This window comes from Aspergillus undulatus (genome assembly GCF_047715775.1).
Source record: "Aspergillus undulatus strain CBS 261.88 unplaced genomic scaffold BDV17scaffold_18, whole genome shotgun sequence".
Lineage (NCBI taxonomy): Eukaryota > Fungi > Ascomycota > Eurotiomycetes > Eurotiales > Aspergillaceae > Aspergillus > Aspergillus undulatus.
Window position 1 is genome coordinate 51,844 of NW_027396622.1, and position 20,338 is coordinate 72,181.

Consider the following 20,338-nt stretch of genomic DNA (forward strand, 5'->3'; position numbering starts at 1 on the left):
CAGTGGCAGCGCGTTAATGGGCGTCGTCACTCTAAGCCTATTTGGGAAGCAATGGGCTTGGCGGGCTATTCCCAATCAGGCTTCCGCCCTGCGGCTCCCTCGGACTCTGCCCGCAGCCCGAGGCGGTGTCACTTTAGCCACCTGCACCAAGAGTGAATCATCGATTCCAAGTTCCAACAAGCAACCTCAACGGTTCTACCTCATCTTCCCTAGTTTCTTTCCCTTTGACGTTCTATTTTATTTCTGTTGCTCAGAATAATCGTTCCTTTAGTGTATTCATACCCCACATTCTTTGAGTATTTGATCATTGCCTCTTGGTCCATTATCTCAACGAATACTAGTTTGCGCCTCAAGCTTGGTTTCTTGATTGAGTTTCTGACGACGACTACGACGGCCACGATACACTACGGAATTGTCTTCTGTTCGGTTTCACCTCTACTACCTGCCTGCATCTTATAGTATCGCAAGTCACCATGGGTGTCCCCAAGTTTTTCCGATGGCTGAGCGAACGTTATCCCGCGATCTCAATGTTGATCGCGGAGAACCGGATACCTGAGTTCGACAACCTATATCTCGACATGAACGGCATTATTCACAACTGTACACACAAAGACAGTGATTCGCCAACCTTCCGAATGACAGAGGACAAGATGTTCATCGCCATCTTCAATTATATCGAGCATTTGTATGGCAAGATCAAACCAAAGAAACTTTTCTTCATGGCTGTGGATGGTGTCGCACCACGTGCAAAGATGAACCAGCAACGCGCACGACGATTCCGAACGGCTCTTGACGCCGAAACAGCGAAGGAGAAAGCAATTGCTCAAGGAATCGAAATGCCGAAGGAGGATCCTTTCGACAGCAACTGTATTACCCCGGGTACGGAGTTTATGGCAAAGCTCACGGAGCAATTGAAGTATTTTATCAGCAAGAAAATTTCCGAGGATAAGGATTGGCAAGGAGTGGATATTGTACTCTCGGGCCACGAGGTACCGGGTGAGGGTGAACACAAGATCATGGAGTACATCCGGCACGCGAAAGCGCAGCCCGAATACGATCCGAACGTTCGCCATTGTTTGTATGGACTTGACGCTGATCTGATCATGCTGGGTTTGCTTAGCCACGATCCTCACTTTTGTCTTCTTCGTGAGGAAGTGACTTTTGGTCGTCAAGTCCAGAAAAAGCCCAAGGAGTTAGAGCATCAAAACTTCTACCTCCTACATTTGAGCATGGTCAGAGAGTACCTGGAATTGGAATTTCAGGAGCTAGAGCAGGAGGGGTTCATCAACTTTCCGTACGAATTCGAACGCGTGATTGACGATTTCATTCTTATGGCTTTCTTTGTTGGGAACGACTTTTTACCCAATCTGCCCAACCTTCATATCAATGAAGGTGCGTTGTCATTGATGTTCAAAGTCTACAAGGAGACTTTACCGAAGATGGGTGGCTACATCAACGAGCAGGGCACAATAAACCTCGAACGACTCGGTCTGCTCCTGGATGGATTGAGTCATGTGGAGTACCGTTTCTTTGAGGTCGAATATTCAGATGCGGCATGGATGCGCGCAAAGCAAAGTGGCGACGAGAACGGAACAGAGACGGTTGCGAAACCAAAAGCATTCACCGTCACTCACGATCAGAAGAATATTCTGAAGACGGTTAAGAAGTATGTTTTGAACCGACCTGGGAAGGCGGCAGATTCCAAACCTCTTGACTTTCCACCTAGTCTCCCAGCTAGGGACCGCAAATTCGTGGAGCAACTAGCCGGAGATCTCCGATTGCCCTGGAGCACTGTATCAAATGATGATGGTGACCGATTTATTCGAGTTCAATTCCCACCTAGTGAAGATGATGACAGCGAAGAGGAGGACGAGGAGGCGTCCATGGCGGTTCACCGGATTATTCGCAAGTATGAGAACGCCAAGGTCCAAGAGCTATCCGCCGAGGAGGCTCAGGCTGCGGCTCAAAAAAAGTACGAAGAGAAGTTTCAGGATTGGAAAGACAAGTACTATATGGAGAAGTTCGGCTGGGGTTTGGACAACCTGGAGGAGATGCGGAAGTTGACGGAAAATTATGTTCAAGGGCTCCAGTGGGTTCTGTTTTACTACTACAGAGGCATTGCCTCCTGGCCGTGGTTTTTCAACTCGCATTACGCCCCAATGATTTCAGGTACGTGATTATGCTGGTTACAGTTTAGAAGTGATGCTGACCTGCCGAAGATGTAAAAAAGGGCCTAAAAGCAGACATGAACTTCCGCCTCGGAAGACCATTCAGGCCTTATGATCAGCTCATGGGAGTGCTTCCGGATCGGAGCAAGAAGATTGTTCCCAAAGCTTACCACGACCTGATGTCGTCACCGGAGTCTCCTATTATTGATTTTTACCCTCGCGACTTTGAACTAGACATGAACGGGAAGAAGATGGAATGGGAAGCCGTTGTGAAGATTCCTTTCATTGACGAGCGTCGCCTTCTGGATGCTCTCGCATCGAGAGAGCATCTCTTAACACCGGATGAGAAATCCCGCAATGGCTTTGGGGTTAGTCTCAAATTCACCTACTCGCCAGACATGCAGTATACCTACCCTTCGTCTCTACCCGGCGTTTTCCCCGACATTCCCAATTGCCATTGTATCCAAAATGTTTTCGACTTACCAACTATGGACGGTCTAGAACCATACGTCGGGCTCATGGAAGGAGTGCATCTCGGGGCGTCCGCTCTCGCCGGCTTCCCTACCTTGAAGACTCTGCCTCATGTTGGTCAGCTAGGTTTCCACGGTGTTTGCGTTTTCCAGCAAGAGAGTCGCAATGAAAGCATGGTGATCACAGTTCTTGACCCCGGAAGTCGGTCAAGCTCTGAACTGGCTAAGAAGAAACTTGGACAGCGAGTCTTTGTGGGCTATCCATTCCTGCAAGAAGCGCTTGTCGTCCGTGTCTCCGATGAGCTGTTTGATTACAGTCTTCCAGAGGGAGAGCAGCATCCTCTTGCCACCCCTCATTCCGACATACAAATCGAACAGTGGAAAAAGAAGGCTGATAAGATTGAAGGCATCTACAGCAGAAGATTTGGTACCATTATTGGCCCGGTTGAGGCCATGGTGCATGTCCAGCTTCTAAAAGGTCTTATCAAAACCGACTCGGGTGCCACAATCAAAGAATTCGCGGAGATCCCTGGGCAAGAGACAGACTATGCGCTGCAGCTTGTTGTCGACGAAGTAATCAACCCTGATGAAAGATTCATCGAGCGGGAAGCCCTGCCGATAGAGCAAGAGTTCCCGGAAAACTCGCGCGCCTTTTTCCTAGGTGATTTCAACTATGGTCGTCCTGTTCATGTTACCGGCCATGATGACGGTAAAGTGAATGGGCTTATCGCTTCCATCAAGGGCCGGGAACCCGAATTTGGTAGAGAGCGTGCCAAGAACGCAGAGGCTCTCTGCCCTTACATGCCATCCTTTGCGATTGCAAAGAACCTACGCCTGAACCCCTTGGTTTTGGCGAAGATCACCTCGTCCTTCTCGGTGGACGTTGAAGGCCAGCGCGTGAATCTGGGACTGAATCTGAAATTCGAGGCTAGAAAGCAGAAGGTCCTTGGATATTCCCGCCGCGGAGAGTCGGGCTGGGAGTTCAGCGCCAAGGCCGTGGGCTTACTGCAGCAGTACATGATTAAGTTCCCCGAATTTATCGCTGGTATCCAACGTAATCCTCGGAATGACCGATATTCACCCACCGACTTTTACCCAGGAGACGTTGCTCTTGAGAAGATTAACGAAATCAAGGCCTGGCTCAAGGAAATCGAATCGAAGAATTTCGAGCGGGTTCCTTTAGAGGCCGAACAGCTTGACTCGGATGTGGTGAAGGCCATTGAAGAGGATGCCGACAGACTTCTGCAGACCCTGCCGCCCATGGAAGTCAAGAAGATGAGAGATATCCCACGAAGTGCTCTTCTGCGCCCGTCTGACGTCGAACATCGACTTGGAAACCAGACCTTCAAGCTTGGAGACCGTGTTGTTTACGCCCAGGATTCTGGAAAAGTGCCGATTGCCACGCGCGGGACCGTGGTTGGACTTACTCGAACATCTAGAGTTGTCCTTCTTGACGTTGTGTTTGACGTCAAATTCCTGAGCGGTACTACGCTAGGAGACCGATGCTCTCCATTCCGCGGACAAACTGTACTCGCATCGTCTGTCCTCAACGTCTCTTACCGACAGCTTCTAGCCAGCACTAGAGCAGCAGTCAACCAAAAGCAACAAAACCAACCAACCCCTCTGACTGTTGCTGGGTACGGCGCACCTTTGGGTCCCGGTGGTCAGGGACAGCTGAAAGAAGCTCCCGCTCCGCCACCGCTTCGCGGCTCATTCCGCGGTGCTGTGTCTGGTCCCAGGGGTGGACGTGGCAACCACAACGTCCCTAACGGAACAACGACATTACCCTTTCGACCTCAAACTGATGCGAACGCCAATGGCGTTGCTCGTGGCGGTAGAGGCCGAGGACGCGGTGGCACGGCGCGTGGTCGAGGCGGCTACGTCTCGGTGGATAACAGCGACCCCTCCGCCGGCGTCGTCCAGAACAATCCGAACTTCCGGCCAAAGAACTACACACAAGTGCCCCCGCCCAACGGTCTTGAGCGCGGTCGAGGCCGAGGCCGTGGCCGCGGCGTAGATCGAGGAAACGGGCATCGTGGACGCGGTGGCCGTGGTAGAGGCGCCGCTGCTGGAAACGCGTGATGACTGGGCCGGGAAGAACTAGATAGTTTGCGATACTGTATAGAGCTTCTCAAGCTAAGCTAAGCTAAGTAACGTTAATAAAGCACAAAACGGGTACTCCTCACCCCACACCTTTCCCCGCATTCCACCGGCTCAACTCCGATCTGTACACAACCAGACCAAGTCCGATCACTGCATGCTGGATAAATATCCGGCTCAGTATCACCTTAACCGACCTCCATATACTCAGAAACCTATTTAATCACCCCATCTCCACAGATCCCTACCAAGCTCACCAAGCTTCCCTCACCTACCCTCCACTCTACCAAAATGCCCCCAACAATCCCCCCCTTCGACGCCCTAACCCTCGACCCCTCCGGCCCCAAGGGCAACGCATGGGGTCTCTTCGGCCCCGCCAAAACCAACGACCTAGGCATGCTGAACCTCCTCACACCGGACGTCGTGAAGCGCGCAGCAGCCGAGGAAATCCGCGACGGGGTCCGCATCAGTCTTGATCTGCCGCTGAACCGCCTCTCGCATCCGAGTTTTGGGAGAAGTCCGTTTCGTCAGGAGTTTGTTAATAAGAAGCCGAGGGTTGTTAATGATGATGTTTTACATTTCAATACGCAGACTAGTTCACAGTGGGATGGGTTCAGGCATTATGGTTGGTTTCTTATGGATTTGATTTGATAGGAATGGGTTGCTGATGTGTGTATACTATGACAGGGAACCAGACGCATGGGTATTACTTCAACGGACATACACTGGATGAATTGAAGGAGAACAGGGTTATCGGGATTGACTGTTCGTTTCATTTTCTCTCCCCTCAAATCCCATCCCCATGGCCATCCCCATCCCCATCTACATCGACTAACATAACCACCACAACAGCATGGTCCAACTCCGGCGGCATAGTCGGCCGCGGAATCCTAATTGACTACGCAACCTGGGCGACAAAGAACTCCATCCCCCTAACCCCCTTCAAAACAAGCGTCATCCCATTAAGCTCTTTAATCCAAATCCTAACCGAAACAAACACCAGCCCCCGACCCGGCGACATCCTCTTCATCCGAACAGGCTTCACAGCAGCATACAACGCCCTCACTGTCGAAGAAGAAGCCGCCCTCGCGGCCCGACCAACGCCCAATTTCGCGGGCGTGCAGAACGGCGAAGATACCCTCCGCTGGCTATGGGGGAACCAGTTCGCGGCAATCGCGAGCGATTCTCCGTCTTTTGAGCCGGCGCCGCTTGTGCGTCAGGATGGGGGGGTTAACCATGAGGAAACGGTGCATCAGTGGTGCTTGAGTAATTGGGGGATGCCGATTGGGGAGTACTTTGATCTGGAGGAGTTAGGGGAGTATTGTAAGAGTAAGGGCAGGTGGAGTTTTTTCTTGAGTAGTGTGCCGCTTAAGGTGGGTTTTGTTTTATAGATCTGATGTTCGACCTGAAGTTCCTGACTGGGTTTGTCTACAGGTTCCTGGGGGTGTTGCGAGTCCGCCGAATGCGATTGCTATTTTGTAGGTGAGCTGAGTACGGGCTGGATGTACTCTGTTTAGGGTGGATGTAAAGATGGATTACTCTTTGGTGAATATGTGTTTCAGCACCGTTGTCCTAAGGATATATATATGCAGAAAGCCACTCGAATATGTACTCTTCGCGCAGAAGAAAGACTTTAATAATAGTTGTTGCCACTAGGGGAATGATAAAATCAAGCAAGAACGCCAATAAACCTTCAAGAGCAAATGCCGAACGCTTAGGTATCCTCCATTGCAACCAGTGGCTCCATAACCAAATCCGTCCGAGAGGAGATTCTCCAAACATAACTCATCAATCATAACCCTCATGCAAGGACAACCCCAACTAGAGCCCAACCCTCCTCTTCCTAATCAAAACATTAGTCAAAAAATTCGGCAGAATCTGCTCGCCGTTCCGAATATTCCAGGGCCTCTTCCCCTCCCTCCCCTCCAAAAACTTCATATCATATTCCACAACCAAGCGCGACAGAATCGCCTTCGAAACCACAGACGCAAAGTGTCGCCCCGGGCACGCCTGCCGTCCGTACCCGAAATGCAGGTTCAGTGGGTTGATGGTCACCAGCGACGAGGTATTTTTGTTGTCTGTGGCAGTGTCAGTGTCGTTGGCGTTGCACCACCGGAACCCGTCGAATGTCTCGGGGTTCTCAATTAGGGCTGGGTCTCGTGAGAGTGGGCCCGCGGGGAAGACGATGTGTGTTCCTTTTGGGATTATGAGGCCGTCTGGGAAGATGAGGGTTTCTTTTGCGACGCGTTGGACGTTGACTATTATAAATATTAGTATCATATCACATGTGTGGGCGAGATGGAATGGGGTTGGAGGGAAAAGATGTACATACCTTCACTAGAAGGATTCAAACGCTGCGACTCGCGCAGAAAACTATCGAGCTTAACCTGCATCGCGAAATGCTGCTTCGTCGCACCTTCCCATCCATCATTTAACGTCTCATTAATTTCCTCCCTCAGGGGCCCAAGATACTCCGGCCGAATCAGCAAATCAAAGAGACCCTGCGTGATGAGCATAGTGGAAGTATGCACAACAGCAAGCGCCATAACAATCATAACACCCTGCGCAATATTGCGCGGCTCGCGATCGTACTCGTTATCAGCAGTGTCCATCATCCATTGGATGAAGTCGTCGGGCTTCTCGTAACTAGGGTCAATGGCTTCCTTCTCGCGTCGCTCAAGGATCATAGGGACGAACACTTCTTTTTTCACACACGTCATGGTCTTCTTGAGGTACCGGGTTGGAGGGAGGAAGGAGGCCACGATGGAGCGGAGCGGGCACGGGAGAGGGCGCAGGAGGAGCAGGATTAGACCGAGGTTTTCGGTGTACTTTGTGACGGTGTCGAGCCAGGATTGGCTGCGGCAGAGAGTGTCACCGACTATGATGCGGGATGTGGAGCGGGTGATTAGTTTGAGGATTGTGTAGTAGAGGTTTATGGGAACCCATCTGTCTGCATCAAGGAATTAGCATCTGTTCCAGGAAGCGAAGTTTTGAGAAGTTTTCCGGGTGGGGAGAGGGGGGGGGGGGGGGGTTACCGTTGCATTCAGGGACTTCGAGCTGAAAGGCGTGCTTTAGCTCGTCAATGACTTTGGGGACAATGCGGGCTGTGGAGATGTTAGTTAGGGCTTCCCGCTTTTATTTTATATGGAAAGAGGAACTCACTTAAAGCCGGAGTCAATCTCTTGTTGAGGGTATGTGCAGGCAAAATGCTGTCGTTCAGGATATTGGTATAGTCACCGCAAACGCTCTGTAGGACAGTTAGTCACGAGGTATAGAGAAAACCAAAGGGAATTGCACTTACATCAAATTGGGCATCCAGAAGGCTGATCTTCGTGTGGTTCATGGAGCGGATGTGAGGAAGATACTTGGCTGGCAGAACGATAAGATCCGCGTCAATCTTCCGAACTCGAAATGGAACATCCTTGTACTAAAGTGCTACATTAGCTTGCTGGGGTTGCGTCGGGAATTAGGGCAAGTCAGACATGCCTTGTTGTAGCCATTGTAGATGAGCTTCCGGCCCATTACGACGAAGAGAAGCCGATTGACGAAGGCAGGAGTGAAACGACAAAGGCTCACAGTGGGCACTTTCAACGGAACAGCGGCATTGGGGAACTTCACGAAGAGCCAGCCCAGGAGCGTAACGGTCAAAGTCAGAGGAACAATGTAGGACATCTTGAAGAAAGGTCCAGACAGGTGCTGTGTCTGCTTTGAGTCGATGTTGCTTGGAATGGCCTCACACAACAAACCTCACACTGTGTCAGTAAATGGGTCGATTTGGAGATGCAATCTTGCAACGCAAGGATAGCTAGAACATAGAACTGTAAGAACATGATGAAGAAAAGGAAAAGGAGAAAGAGGTAGAGAGCCACATGGGCGTTTATATAGTCCTTAATATATTGCCTAACGGCGTGGCAAAATTTGACCAGGCTTTTGGTAGCTTGGATATGTGAATATCCCATGCTTGGATTCACCAAGATAGCTTCTTTGTGCCAATTGACAAACAAGAGGACTCTGGGCCTTTGTCCGAAATCGTCTTGTGTCCGCGTCTCTCCGAAACAGCGTCGTAGTTTCCCTAAAGAGGATAGCAAGACGGTCTTGGCAAGTGTCATCGACGTTGCAGTAGCCTGGCTTGTCCTGTCAATAGTGAATTTGAGCTAGTCATGAACAGGGAGCGACCAAATTGAAGTCCAGTCTGGACCGGTTCACAGAACTGAGGGTTTGTTGTGTGAAGCCAAACCCTGGATGACAAGGAGACCACATGTGACCAACATCATGAAACTTCTTTGTGAATGTAAGTATTGGTACATTGTCTATATACACAAAAAGGAAGATAACTTTTAGCTGTCCCGGTTTATCTTCCAAGGTCTAACATCAAAGAAAGCAAACGCCAGGCGCAGATGCAAAGTGCCGAACCACAACCGAGGTATCAAAGGAGAAGAATAGGGAGAAAGCAGAGGGCACAGCGAAGAGACGCAAGAGAAACGAAAGAATCAACTGACGTTCAATCATTCAAGTCCTTGCCATTCGCCTTCATCATCCTCGCTGGCATCACTCATATTCGCATCGCCGTTTGTAGTGGGTCCATCAACGGTGTCAATCGCTTTCGGAAAGGCGGGTGCCTTTTTCCCAGCAAGAACAGGTTGGGCGAGAAGGTAGTTGAGATTGTAAACGTTCTGCTGTGCAAGACGTTTGAGATTTTCGTTGATGTCATCAAGAGCTCGCTGGACAGCACGGAGCTCAGGGCCAAGTGTGCCGGCGCTGTCTTTGAAGTATCTGCCGTGGCTGCTCAACAAGGCCTCGATCCAGAGGAGGTTGAATTCAAGATGAGGCGTCTCGTCGCAAGCGTGGGCAACGAATCGAAGTAAACGAGGGAGGTAGACAGTCGGTACGGTGCGAACAACATGGGCAATATCTGAAGGGGGGATAGCTTCGTGGACGGCCCGGATGAGCTTAGCCTCGTTCAAACGGAATGCCATGACCAGCGCCTTCAGGAACGTGTCCTCGTTGTTGGCATCACCAGTTGCGGCAGCCTTTTTCGCGCTTTCCACAGTTTCGATAATGGTGTCAGGCGTGATAGAGATGTCGAGATCAAAGGGGTCGAACACAAACTCAGTGTCCAGGCTGTAGATGAGAAGGCCTTCCGTAGATGCCGCACAGAACGAACGGCCTGTTGAAGAAAAGTCCACACAGCTGACACGTACCTCAGGCCGGGTGGTGCGAGAGCCAGCATCACCACGCTTTGCCCCAGGAAGAGAACGGTCAATACGTTCCTCATGGTCTGACGCTTCTCCGGTCTCATCAATGAGGCCTCGAGCCCCAGCTTCCGTCATGTCGCGACTGTTCAAGAACTCCTGTGTGCCATCCAGTGAGGTGTTTACAGATACTGTATACTTCTTCACCAGAGAGCCTGTCTGGACGTCGTACAGGCAAATATATTTGCTGTTACCAGCAGCGAGGATGCAGCTCCCATCAGCGCTGTATGTGATGCAGTGGAAGGATTTTGTGCCAGCAGCGTTGGCTGCGGTTGTACGATCTGTGGCCTTGCGACCTCCTGAGATGTCACGGCGCCCATCAATACCTGTCTGCTGCACAGCATCAGCTACCGACCAGAAGGTCAATTGCCCATCTAATGAGGATGCTGCGACTTGCTTTCCATCGGGCCGGAAAGCCACGCTCAGAATGTCAGAGGTAAGCTGCAGAGGCTCGCTAGTCTGGGTTCGCCCGAAAATGCTCCAGAGACGAACCGTGCGATCCCAGCTCCCGCTGACCAAATGGTTGCCATCAGCCGCGAATGCCAGGGCTGAGACGGGTCCCTCATGGCCAGATAGTTGATCAAGGAGCTGGCCGGTCTGCACGGACCAGACATGGATATCAAAGGAGTCCGGCGACCCCGCACAAACCACTTCACCGCTGGGATCGACTGCGAGTGAAGAGAAAGAGAGTCGAGACGGAGCAGTGAATGTGCGGAAATTCCGATAACGGATGAGATCCCATGCTCTTACAGATCCATCCAGCGACGAAGTAAACAGGACATTTCCTTTCTTCGAGAACTCGCAGGCTGTCACTCCGCTTGTGTGCTCCGTGAATGTCACCAGGCAGAAGCCAGACTTGACGTCCCACACCTTGATCTTGCCGTCGTCAGCAGCGGTGACTATTCTTTGGCCGTCAGGCGAGTAGACAAGCGCATTCATTGAGTCCAAATGGCCTTGCTGTTTGAGAATATACGACTCAGATTGCCATTCCCAAACCAGCAATTGCCCGTACTTGGAGGACCCAAAAGCCAGCCACTCGCCGGTTTTGTTAATGGTCACAACGTCAATATTGCTCTGTGAAACACTGCAGCATCATCAGCATCGTAATCAGTACTTGACAAGCATCCTGCCTACCTCAAAAGGTGAATTGTGTTAAATTCGGGGAGGTCGTAGAGTCCAAACAATCCGTTCGAAAAACCAACGACCAGCAGGTTAGAAGGGGCATGGAACGCCGCGCATTTGACAGTGGCATGTGGTTGCTGGAAGAATTTCTTTTCAACAATCCTCCAGCGTGCCTCGGCGACATCCTCCATTGAGTCGGGGTCTTTCTTGGAGACATATTCCCATCTAAAGAGGGCGCAATCTCTGCTCACCGTGTAGATCTAGCTATTCGTCAGTATAGAAGCCCTCTTTCATGCTAGACGTCACTTACAATCTCCTGGTCAGCGGAGAAGAAGGCCGCTCGTACGCCTTGTCGATGACCGGAGAGGGTTGTGGGCTCGAAACCATCCTCAGGGTCCAAACTCCATACCCGCGCCGTCAAGTCCTTAGAAGCCGTCAGGAGGAAGCGCGAATCACTCGACCACTCAATATGTTGAACTTCGTCGAAATGACCGGCGAGGTCACGGTGAAGGACAAATGGAGCAAAGTCGATCTCTCCATCACCACCGACTGTAGGCGTTTCGGGGGTGTGCCATATCTGTAGCCGACGTCCAACTCCAACGGCAAAATGACGACCTGACGGTGAGAATTTGAGAGCGGACACCGGGCTCTTGAACGAGAAGTTGTATATCTGGACCCGGCGGTGGAAGTTGGTTAAAATGGCACGGCCATGTTCGTCCACGGAGAGGAGGATGTTGCCGCGGGGAGTGAGGTCTAATTGATGGATATTTGTTCGATGCGCGAAGGGAAGAGTATAGGAGGTATTACTTGATTCGGTGACATTAGACAGCGGGCTATACCTTCAAGGAGACGTGACTTACTTCACTAGGTCGAATACCGTGACCCTATTGCCCACCGGCGAGATCAAGCTATTTCCATCGGGCGTGAAGAGCAGGTTTCCTTTGCGATAAACCGTACCGAGGAGGTTCGAAAACTAAAGCTTCTGATTAGCATTGAGGCGCTTCATAGCTGGGTGTGTAGATTCAGTCCCCAACTAGTAAGAAAAACTCACCTTGAAATCGGTCTTCATGGTCAACGGCCAGATAGTCGCTCCTCAAGTCTGCTCGGCCTCTTGCTCTTTACAAAAAAAGTCGGCTTGCGATAAGAGCTCGGATCAGCTGCTTTCTCCGGTCCCGAAAGATTAGCCCCAAAAAAGACTAGCGTTAGTGCCTCAGGCTGGAAGATCCCCGAATCTCGTGACTTTGGGGGGCTCGGAACTCTGGATTCAGGGGCAGCAGGAGCCAGACTAGACTCAAACCAGGCACAAACAAGATTCGGGTTGGCTGTTGTCCTCTTGTCTCCCACTCCTATCTCGACGACCGTCCTTCTGCTCCCGACTCTATCAGCTCCTGAAGGGTCTTCTTTCGTTTACTTCTTTCCTTCAATTCCCCAGAAGCCCTCGGGTGGTTGTTCCGTCCCCGATCTGTTGATTTCCAGCTGCCTTTTGCTGGTAACCCCTTATCATCATGTCCGAAACCGCTTCGCCCATTGGCATTGCCAACGTAAGTTCCTACCATTAAAGTTTGCGTTATTCAGACTATGAAGCCATGCTGACAGTTGATCTTTCAACAGCTCCCAAACCAGCGGTATGTATAGTTTACAAGGCTTGGATATCTGAGGTAGCAGAGCGGTTCTAATGAAGATACTTCAGACACAAGATTGTTGCTAAGCGGGGTGCGGCTTTCACTATTATGGTGCGCTCAATTGGTCCTCTGTTGCATTGAGAGTCCGATCTAACTATAATCGTGTTAGGTTGCTGGAGAGTCTGGGTTGGGAAAGACCACGTTCATCAACACTCTATTCTCCACGACCATCAAGAACTACGCCGACCACAAGCGCCGGCACCAGAAGCAGGTCGACCGCACCGTTGAGATTGAGATTACCAAGGCTGAGTTGGAAGAGAAGTTCTTCAAAGGTGCGGTTTCGTGGTTCCTGTTCAGGAGTAGCGGCTAGCTAACAGCAATTTCGCCCTTCAGTTCGCTTGACCGTTATTGATACCCCCGGATTTGGTGATTACGTGAACAACCGTGATTCCTGGCAACCAATTATCGAGTTCCTTGACGACCAGCATGAGTCGTACATGTTGCAGGAGCAACAGCCGCGCCGTACGGACAAGATTGACATGCGTGTGCATGCCTGTCTGTACTTCATCCGCCCTACTGGACACACCCTGAAGCCCCTGGACATTGAGGTTATGAAGCGCCTGAGCTCTCGTGTAAACCTTATACCCGTTGTCGCCAAGGCCGACACTCTCAGCCCCGCTGATCTCGCTCGTTACAAGCAGAGGGTGAGCATATTTGTCGCATTACTATGGAGTCAAGAATAATACTAACCACATCTTGACATTAGGTTCAAGCCGTCATTGAAGCCCAAGGAATCAAGATCTACACCCCGCCCGTTGAGGAGGATGACGAGACCGCCGCCACCCACGCTCGCAGCTTGATGGCCGCCATGCCTTTCGCTGTGATCGGTTCCGAGAAGGACGTGAAGACCAACGATGGCCGCGTTGTCAAGGGTCGTCAATATGCTTGGGGTGTCGCCGAAGTCGAGGATGAGGAGCATTGCGACTTCAAGAAGCTGCGTTCAATTCTTATCCGTACTCACATGCTTGACCTCATCCACACAACCGAGGAGCAGCACTACGAGGCATACCGCGCACAACAGATGGAGACCCGGAAATTCGGCGAAGCTCGGCCTCGGAAGCTCGACAACCCCAAGTTCAAGGAAGAGGAAGAGAACCTGCGCAAGCGCTTCACCGACCAAGTCAAGCTCGAGGAGTCGCGGTTCCGACAGTGGGAGCAGAAGCTTATTGCAGAGAGGGATCGCCTCAACAAGGACCTGGAGGCTACCCACGCCGCGTATGTCTTACAGCCCCTACATATTGTCTGTGTGACGAAGCTAACAAGCGAACAGAATCAAAGCTCTCGAGGGAGAGATAGAGGGGCTGCAAGGCTCATCCACCCGAAGCCACGGTCGCCGCTAAATATCTTTCTATACCACTGGCATGGCTGTTTCACGGACGGTGGCAAAAGCAGAAGTGTGCATTCATCTCGACTAATATGGTTTTACTCTCGACTACCCCTTGACGGTTTCTTTTCTATCATTATTCACATTTTGACATTCTCCGTGATATTTTCGGATCGTGTTCTCTACTCAGAAGCTTACTACCAATATCGGCTTCTCCATTCGGTCTGACTCGACCTGTTTTCTGAATTTGCTTGCTAGTAGCTAGCGATGGTTTCTCTACGTCCTTGATAATAGCCCTGTTGTACCCGGCATCTCAATCAATACAGATTTAATTGTCCACCAGCAGTGTTCAAACATTCAGCGGCTCTAAAGATACTGGCACTGTAGAGCTTCCTGATGGCGCCAAGCCTAGGGAATGCTACACCGTACAGCGAGGAGACTGCTAGAAGCAAGGAGTATAGTCGTGGTGCGCGAATGATGATTATCAAGTGCTACTCGTAGTCTCCTACGTCAAGACCGTAGTCATACAAGCGCCAGCACGATTGCTTGCCCGTGTCTGTTGGACATATGATTCTAGTCATAAGAACAGGGCGCTAATCCTGGCTTGGAGCTGAGCTATGAGATTGAAAGCTCAATTGGGCTTAGCTTCCTGTCCAATCAGCAAAATCTGCGGCCATTGGTTGCTCCGCGCCTTCTCTCTCTAGTAGGTACCTCGCAATCGACCCAGTCTCCAAGTTGGATTGCTGCAGTCTTCTTGTCAGACCAGAGAAACACCCTCCAGGGCTCGCCAATGACTGCAGCAGGGAAGTTCCCCGTGCAGCTCGTCCACACTCTCAAGACACATAATGGTAATTTTCGCCAGCTCTCCCCGTAAGAAGCTCGCCCAGCTAATCTAAACGCGCATCGCAGGACCCGTGAATGCCGTGACATTCTCCGGTGGTCCTGGCACCTATATCCTAACAGGATCTACTGACCGCGCCGTACACCTCTCTCGAGCAATCCCAAACACAAATAGCTTCAACACCTCGGGTATCGAGACGACGTCGCCGATTCAGAAGTACGAGGCACACGGATACTCGGTGCTCGATATCGCTGTTGCGGCGGACAATTCAAGGTTCGCGAGCGTAGGCGGGGATCGGCAGGTGTTTTTGTGGGATGTTGAGCAGGGTGTCACTGTGAGGCGATGGAGTGGACATAATGCGAGGGTGGAAGCGGTCCAATTCGCTGGTGAGGACGATGCGGTTGTTGTTTCTGGTGAGTACGGTTGCCTCTAACGGGACGCGTTCATTTATGATGATGAAAGCTAATTGTTGGTTTGCGTACAGGCAGCGCAGATACTACGATTAACCTCTGGGACGGCCGCTCGCAATCCCACAAGCCCATTCAGACTCTCAGCGAGGCAACCGATACTGTCTCGTCACTACACGTGCACTCGCCGACCTACTCCATTGTCAGTGGAAGCTACGATGGGCGCGCGAGGGTCTACGACATCCGAATGGGTCAGACTACGGTCGATGTCCTAGGAAACCCGGTAACCAGCGTGCGGTGTTCAGCGGACGGGAACGCGCTTTTGACGTCTACACTCGACAGTCGAATCCGGATGTTAGACCGCGACGATGGGAAATTATTGAAGGCCTTCGGCACTGAGAACAGCACCAAGCCTACGCCGTTTCCCCGCGAGAAGCAACCCGTATACCGCAATACAGAGCTGCGCATCCGGTCCGTATTCGCGAAAGGCGACGCGGTCGTCCTCAGCGGCAGCGAGTCGGATAAAGATGATCGCTATGCGCAAGCGCGTATGTTCGCCTGGGATATCCTAAGCGGTGAGATGATTGCGTCAATTCCGGCCGGAGAAAGAGTCAAGGCTGTGAGTTCTGTGGCGTGGAACGAGAAGGGCAAATGCTGGGCAGGCGGCTGCTCTGACGGTATGTATTTTCTTCCCTGGCGCTCTCAGCTCTCTGAATCATCTGCACATGCACCTGACATGCTTGATGCTGACTGCGGCGCTGCAGGAACCGTCAAGGTTTATCGCTAAAACTGGTCGCCGGCGCTGGCCACTGGCCACTGATAAGGCTCGACGCTTAAACTCGGACGCTGGCTGGCTGAACTTCATTCTCCGAAGAATTACCGGGTCTTCTTCATATCCAAATAAGGACCGCAAAGTGCATGCCAATATGAACTTGACAACGTCCGGAGCATCCCCCGAGAATGGACTGCGGCCCTGCTTATTCCTGAGGCTATTGCGGCAATCTAATTACTATCTTTGGCCCGGCAATCCAAAGGGCCTAATACTCCACGTGCACCTGGCAATCTCGGATCCGATATGACAGCTCGCCCCATCGTATCAATGAGCGAATGCCCTTTCTCTCAAACCCATACGTTCATTACTGACTAGTCCTGAGATTGCCTAAGCGAGCCACGCAGAGACAGCCAGGCACTCACCTGGATACCCAGCGCTAAGGCCTTCTCTTCTCGCAAAGGAACCCTTTTCCTGAAAACCACCAGGCACAAGCTGAGTAGGACCCTTCTACCTCGTCTCCGTATGACATTCCATCCCTGTCCTCCGCACTCCGCCGTCGCATTTGAGGCTGGCTGCGGCGCTGCGGCGTCATTCCTTCGGTACTTGGCGGGCTGGCTGCCTTGTCCTGTTCTGGGCAATGCTACCGGCTTACGGCGCAGGGTTCAGCTCTCATCTCGGCTACGCAGCAAGGATTAGGTACGAACTGATGTTCGTGCTGGGGTGGACTGAGCTGAATGGACAACGGTTTTGGGATATACTCCATAGTAGTGGCAATAGTAATAGGAGGGAAAATAAATCAAAATCTACCCAGTGTAACTATAAATCTAAAGCTAGTCCCATGGTTCACTGTTGCCACGGCGTTCAGTAAGCGAAGCAGAGCGCATGCCAATCGCTTCGCTTTAGGCTTGGGTGCTTAGAGATAGGCGAGCGGCCGGATGGCTTCCAGAATTCTTACAGAGTACGTCCTTACGACACCATTAAAAAAAAGAACATCTCATCAAGCACCATCATATTCCAACTCCCATGAACTAGAAATACTATCCTATCCTAGATAGATGAATGATGCCCATTACCTAATCCCAGTAACCGTGTAAACCTGGTCAGACCTGACATGGAAAAATCCAACGAAAACGCTAAGAGTATGTACCTAAGTGGAGATGGAAGGGGACAAAGCGCCCTAGAACAAAGAGAATCATAGCAAAATGTGCAGTGGCTTGGTGTATAATATAATGCATCGCTTCCAGTAGCGTAGCGGGGAATGAACAGAAGATGCGACAAGGAAAAGAAATAAATCGTAAGGTATTTTGCTTCCCAAAGCTTTTTTTGATATCAGACACAGTATGACAAAAGAAATAAATCAAGAATAGCAAAGACTTTTGTGGGTAAAAACAAAGCTGAAATCAGTAAGTGCCGTAGATGCCATGGTTAGATTTCCAATGCTTCAATTGCTGTCTCAGGCTCATGACTTTCGGCGTCCAAGGCGTCTATTGCACGATGAAGTTCATGCTCGCCAACAATTATGGTTCCTGCACGCGCTGTGCTAAGAAAACTGATTTCGACGGCTTCGAAGGATGCATCTAAATCTGGTTGGAGGCGATGGGTGGGCGGGTTGGTGCCGTTGAATTTCCGGCCGGGGCTGTGGCTCCTAGAATGCGATGTGGCGTGCCCTGCATATGTGGTATCAACGTACTGAGTCGATCTCTCATAGGTAGGGCTGTCTGGGTAGATAGTAGTTGATCCTGTAAGACTATCTTCGAGACGGTCGTGCGTGGCATCGGCCAGTCGACTTGCGACACCGCATACAATACCGGTAGCCTCTAGAGGAAGTTTGCGGAGATCTAGAATGATTGGGAAAAGAATATTCTCTTTTGATCCCAACAAGAGGCTGGATTCGTCGTCATCGTTAGCTGGGAAGGTTGAATCGCTCGAGAAACGGGGCAGAAGCCGTTGTTCTAAGAGGAGAGACGCTGCAGGGTCGGCGGCAGTCAAAGTGAGAGAAAGGAATCGAGGCTTATCCACAATCAACGCTGTTGTAAGCGCGTCACGTAGAATGGCGATAGAGCTGTCCTCGTTGCTGAAGTGGTGATGAGCTGCACATTGCACCAGACGAAGCGATGTATCGACGTATGGGATGATATTATTTCGGCGTAATGATGAGAATGTACGTCTTTGAAGCTCATTGAGGGAGGATGGTGGAGGCGTGGCCGGTGGGGAGCTCAAGGTACTTGGAGGAAGTGACGACATAGGACTGAATGGATGGCTGGCCGATTGCTGGTTGTTGTTGATGAAGGCCTCTGTCGAGGTCTCAAACTGGAACCCTCGGCTCTCTAGGGCTTCAATAACCTGGGCTTTGCTTTTGAGGGGCACAATGATGTAGTCGGCATAGTAAGTGGATATGAAAAAGATTGAGCTACAGGGTCCTCGTTACTGAGTGTCCTAGTAACACCTTGGAGAGGGTTGCACATACATTCCTGCCATTGCTAGCGGAGTTGTCAACTCAAGGACCCGCTGGCCAGCTTCTAACCCATCGCCGTATACCTGCATAGCAATGTAATCGTCCTTGCTGATCGACAAACGGCTTTGAGTAGAGGATGTGACTTGGCCAAACCGCTCAAGCACTGGCGCAAAGTAGTCGTCAGCGAGCTGACGGGGGCACATGACCGAGCATTCTACCGGCGTGATGGACAGATTCAGGAAGGCAGGCTGGACATCACGGGAAACCTCGTGAGGGCTGTCAGAGCCAGGAGTCTCAGTCTGCGTCCCAGAAACCGGAGCAACTTCATGGAACAGCACCTTTAGGATAGGGTCCAAAAAAAAAGGGTATAGGTCTAGCGGGATGTGCACCAGAGTCAGTCGATCCTCCTGTAATCCAACACTGTCATTAGCGAGTCTGTACTCGGTTGAAGTCGAGCCATTCTATCCGAGCAACCCAGAGGGGCTGTGGAAGCACGACGCAGCAAACAGATACAATGAGAGAAGCAATAGAGATAGGCCAGGGAAATAACAGAACCGTTGTGTAGGAACAGAACAACTCACCATAAACTGGACCTGAGCAGACGTCAATGACAATGAGTTCTCCATAGCGTTAGGCACCATCTGAAGCTTGTGTTGCGTGACAATAGAAAATCGCTAGGCCCTCTACTGCTCTGCGTCAAAGAAATCGAGGGCAGTTCAAATAGAGCGAAAGATCGACTCTCAGATATAAGAAGTAAGAAATAAACCGAAGCAAAAAGAGGAAGAAGTTTAACAGGAACTGGTATAGGCAGGACTAGGCAGGCTAGTAGTAGATGGCGTCGAGTATATTCGAGGAAATAAGATCAGACTAAGTGTCTGTCTAGATGCAGCTGAAAGCAACCTCGGGTCCCTTTATTTTCTTTTTGCGCCTGAGTCCTTTGTAGGGCACAACAAAGACCTGCACTGTCATTGTCATCAAACCGCTCGTTGGTTACGCCATTCTGGATGCGATGGTATCAAGAAGAGGCGGATGAGGGCTCGGAATGCAGCAGGCAACTGTCGATGTCGACGACGATGGTGCTATGCAGGGCATGGATTGTGCCAGTAGGAAGGTGAGGAAAGGAAGATGAGTTGGGTGAGTTGTGCTGTCAAGGGTGAAGAGCGAGGCAGGTGACTCAACGTCGACGTCCACTTTGCTGGTGCTGTTCCTTCCTTCGTCCACGTCTGTTCTCTCCTTCTTGCCCGCCGGTTCTCTACAGCCAATTCCACTAACTCCACAAGATGATCTCTCTGAAGATCGAATTGATATCTGAGGGAGATTCAGAAAAAGAAAATCGTTAGTCAACGATGAAGAAAAGCTTGACTCGGTACCCTCTCTGCTGACAGGCTCCTGGGGTATCTCCAGATGGTGATAAGTCGTGCTCTATTTAAGCCGACACACTTTTACCTAATCCGCTTTGCAATTCAAAATCCGCCTCGGACCCTACTTTGGACTGTTCGTCTGACTTTATCTCTTGCTCCAGTTCTCCACCAGCGTCGGCCTTATCTTTGACACCCCCCAATTGCCACTCCGCGCTAGGCGCCGATACTGATAATGCCCTACGTCGCTGGGCGTTGTGAGAGCGCTTTGAGTCCTCGGCGCTCATTCACGCTAGAGCTATCGCATTACAGAATTGTTGAGTGGCAGCAGGTAGCTACTGGCCAGAGCGAAAGAAGCTCGTGCGCTCCCCGCACTTTACGGGACAA

At 51.1% G+C, this 20,338-nt stretch overlaps 7 protein-coding genes across 7 annotated transcripts; 4 read left to right on the top strand and 3 right to left on the bottom strand.

Moving 5' to 3' along the window:
* The first annotated feature begins 366 nt into the window (after nucleotides 1-366).
* On the top strand, nucleotides 367-4,875 carry BDV17DRAFT_53644 (chromatin-binding exonuclease XRN1). Its single transcript, XM_073764737.1, has 2 exons — nucleotides 367-2,169; nucleotides 2,220-4,875. The coding sequence occupies exons 1-2, from the start codon at nucleotides 474-476 to the stop codon at nucleotides 4,718-4,720; spliced, it is 4,197 nt and encodes a 1,398-aa protein (XP_073616505.1). The 5' UTR covers nucleotides 367-473; the 3' UTR covers nucleotides 4,721-4,875.
* BDV17DRAFT_53640 (uncharacterized protein) lies at nucleotides 4,876-6,265 on the top strand. Its single transcript, XM_073764736.1, has 4 exons — nucleotides 4,876-5,363; nucleotides 5,426-5,503; nucleotides 5,591-6,111; nucleotides 6,173-6,265. Exons 1-4 carry the CDS (start codon nucleotides 5,030-5,032, stop codon nucleotides 6,218-6,220), a joined length of 981 nt encoding a protein of 326 aa, XP_073616506.1. The 5' UTR covers nucleotides 4,876-5,029; the 3' UTR covers nucleotides 6,221-6,265.
* Nucleotides 6,266-6,559: 294 nt separating this feature from the next.
* BDV17DRAFT_281169 (cytochrome P450) lies at nucleotides 6,560-8,410 on the bottom strand (the record flags this gene model as incomplete). Its single annotated transcript, XM_073759980.1, has 6 exons — nucleotides 6,560-6,996; nucleotides 7,071-7,688; nucleotides 7,774-7,842; nucleotides 7,901-7,985; nucleotides 8,040-8,165; nucleotides 8,225-8,410. 6 exons carry the CDS (start codon nucleotides 8,408-8,410, stop codon nucleotides 6,560-6,562), a joined length of 1,521 nt encoding a protein of 506 aa, XP_073616507.1.
* A 416-nt stretch (nucleotides 8,411-8,826) lies between these two features.
* On the bottom strand, nucleotides 8,827-12,215 carry BDV17DRAFT_53654 (snoRNA-binding rRNA-processing protein PWP2). The gene is made up of 5 exons (XM_073764738.1): nucleotides 12,164-12,215; nucleotides 11,973-12,085; nucleotides 11,423-11,918; nucleotides 11,125-11,372; nucleotides 8,827-11,074 (listed from the first exon to the last, which is right to left on the bottom strand). Exons 1-5 carry the CDS (start codon nucleotides 12,179-12,181, stop codon nucleotides 9,244-9,246), a joined length of 2,706 nt encoding a protein of 901 aa, XP_073616508.1. The 5' UTR covers nucleotides 12,182-12,215; the 3' UTR covers nucleotides 8,827-9,243.
* A 196-nt stretch (nucleotides 12,216-12,411) lies between these two features.
* Nucleotides 12,412-14,669, top strand: aspC (septin CDC12). Its single transcript, XM_073757584.1, has 7 exons — nucleotides 12,412-12,653; nucleotides 12,724-12,737; nucleotides 12,803-12,845; nucleotides 12,904-13,066; nucleotides 13,128-13,438; nucleotides 13,501-14,009; nucleotides 14,065-14,669. The coding sequence occupies exons 1-7, from the start codon at nucleotides 12,618-12,620 to the stop codon at nucleotides 14,132-14,134; spliced, it is 1,146 nt and encodes a 381-aa protein (XP_073616509.1). The 5' UTR covers nucleotides 12,412-12,617; the 3' UTR covers nucleotides 14,135-14,669.
* A 57-nt stretch (nucleotides 14,670-14,726) lies between these two features.
* BDV17DRAFT_53750 (WD40 repeat domain-containing protein) lies at nucleotides 14,727-16,513 on the top strand. The gene is made up of 4 exons (XM_073764741.1): nucleotides 14,727-14,966; nucleotides 15,028-15,372; nucleotides 15,444-16,043; nucleotides 16,131-16,513. Exons 1-4 carry the CDS (start codon nucleotides 14,909-14,911, stop codon nucleotides 16,151-16,153), a joined length of 1,026 nt encoding a protein of 341 aa, XP_073616510.1. The 5' UTR covers nucleotides 14,727-14,908; the 3' UTR covers nucleotides 16,154-16,513.
* A 1,050-nt stretch (nucleotides 16,514-17,563) lies between these two features.
* BDV17DRAFT_290388 (ACT domain-containing protein) lies at nucleotides 17,564-19,219 on the bottom strand (the record flags this gene model as incomplete). The annotated part of the gene is made up of 3 exons (XM_073761895.1): nucleotides 17,564-18,548; nucleotides 18,606-19,000; nucleotides 19,175-19,219. The coding sequence occupies 3 exons, from the start codon at nucleotides 19,217-19,219 to the stop codon at nucleotides 17,564-17,566; spliced, it is 1,425 nt and encodes a 474-aa protein (XP_073616511.1).
* Nucleotides 19,220-20,338: the final 1,119 nt, after the last annotated feature.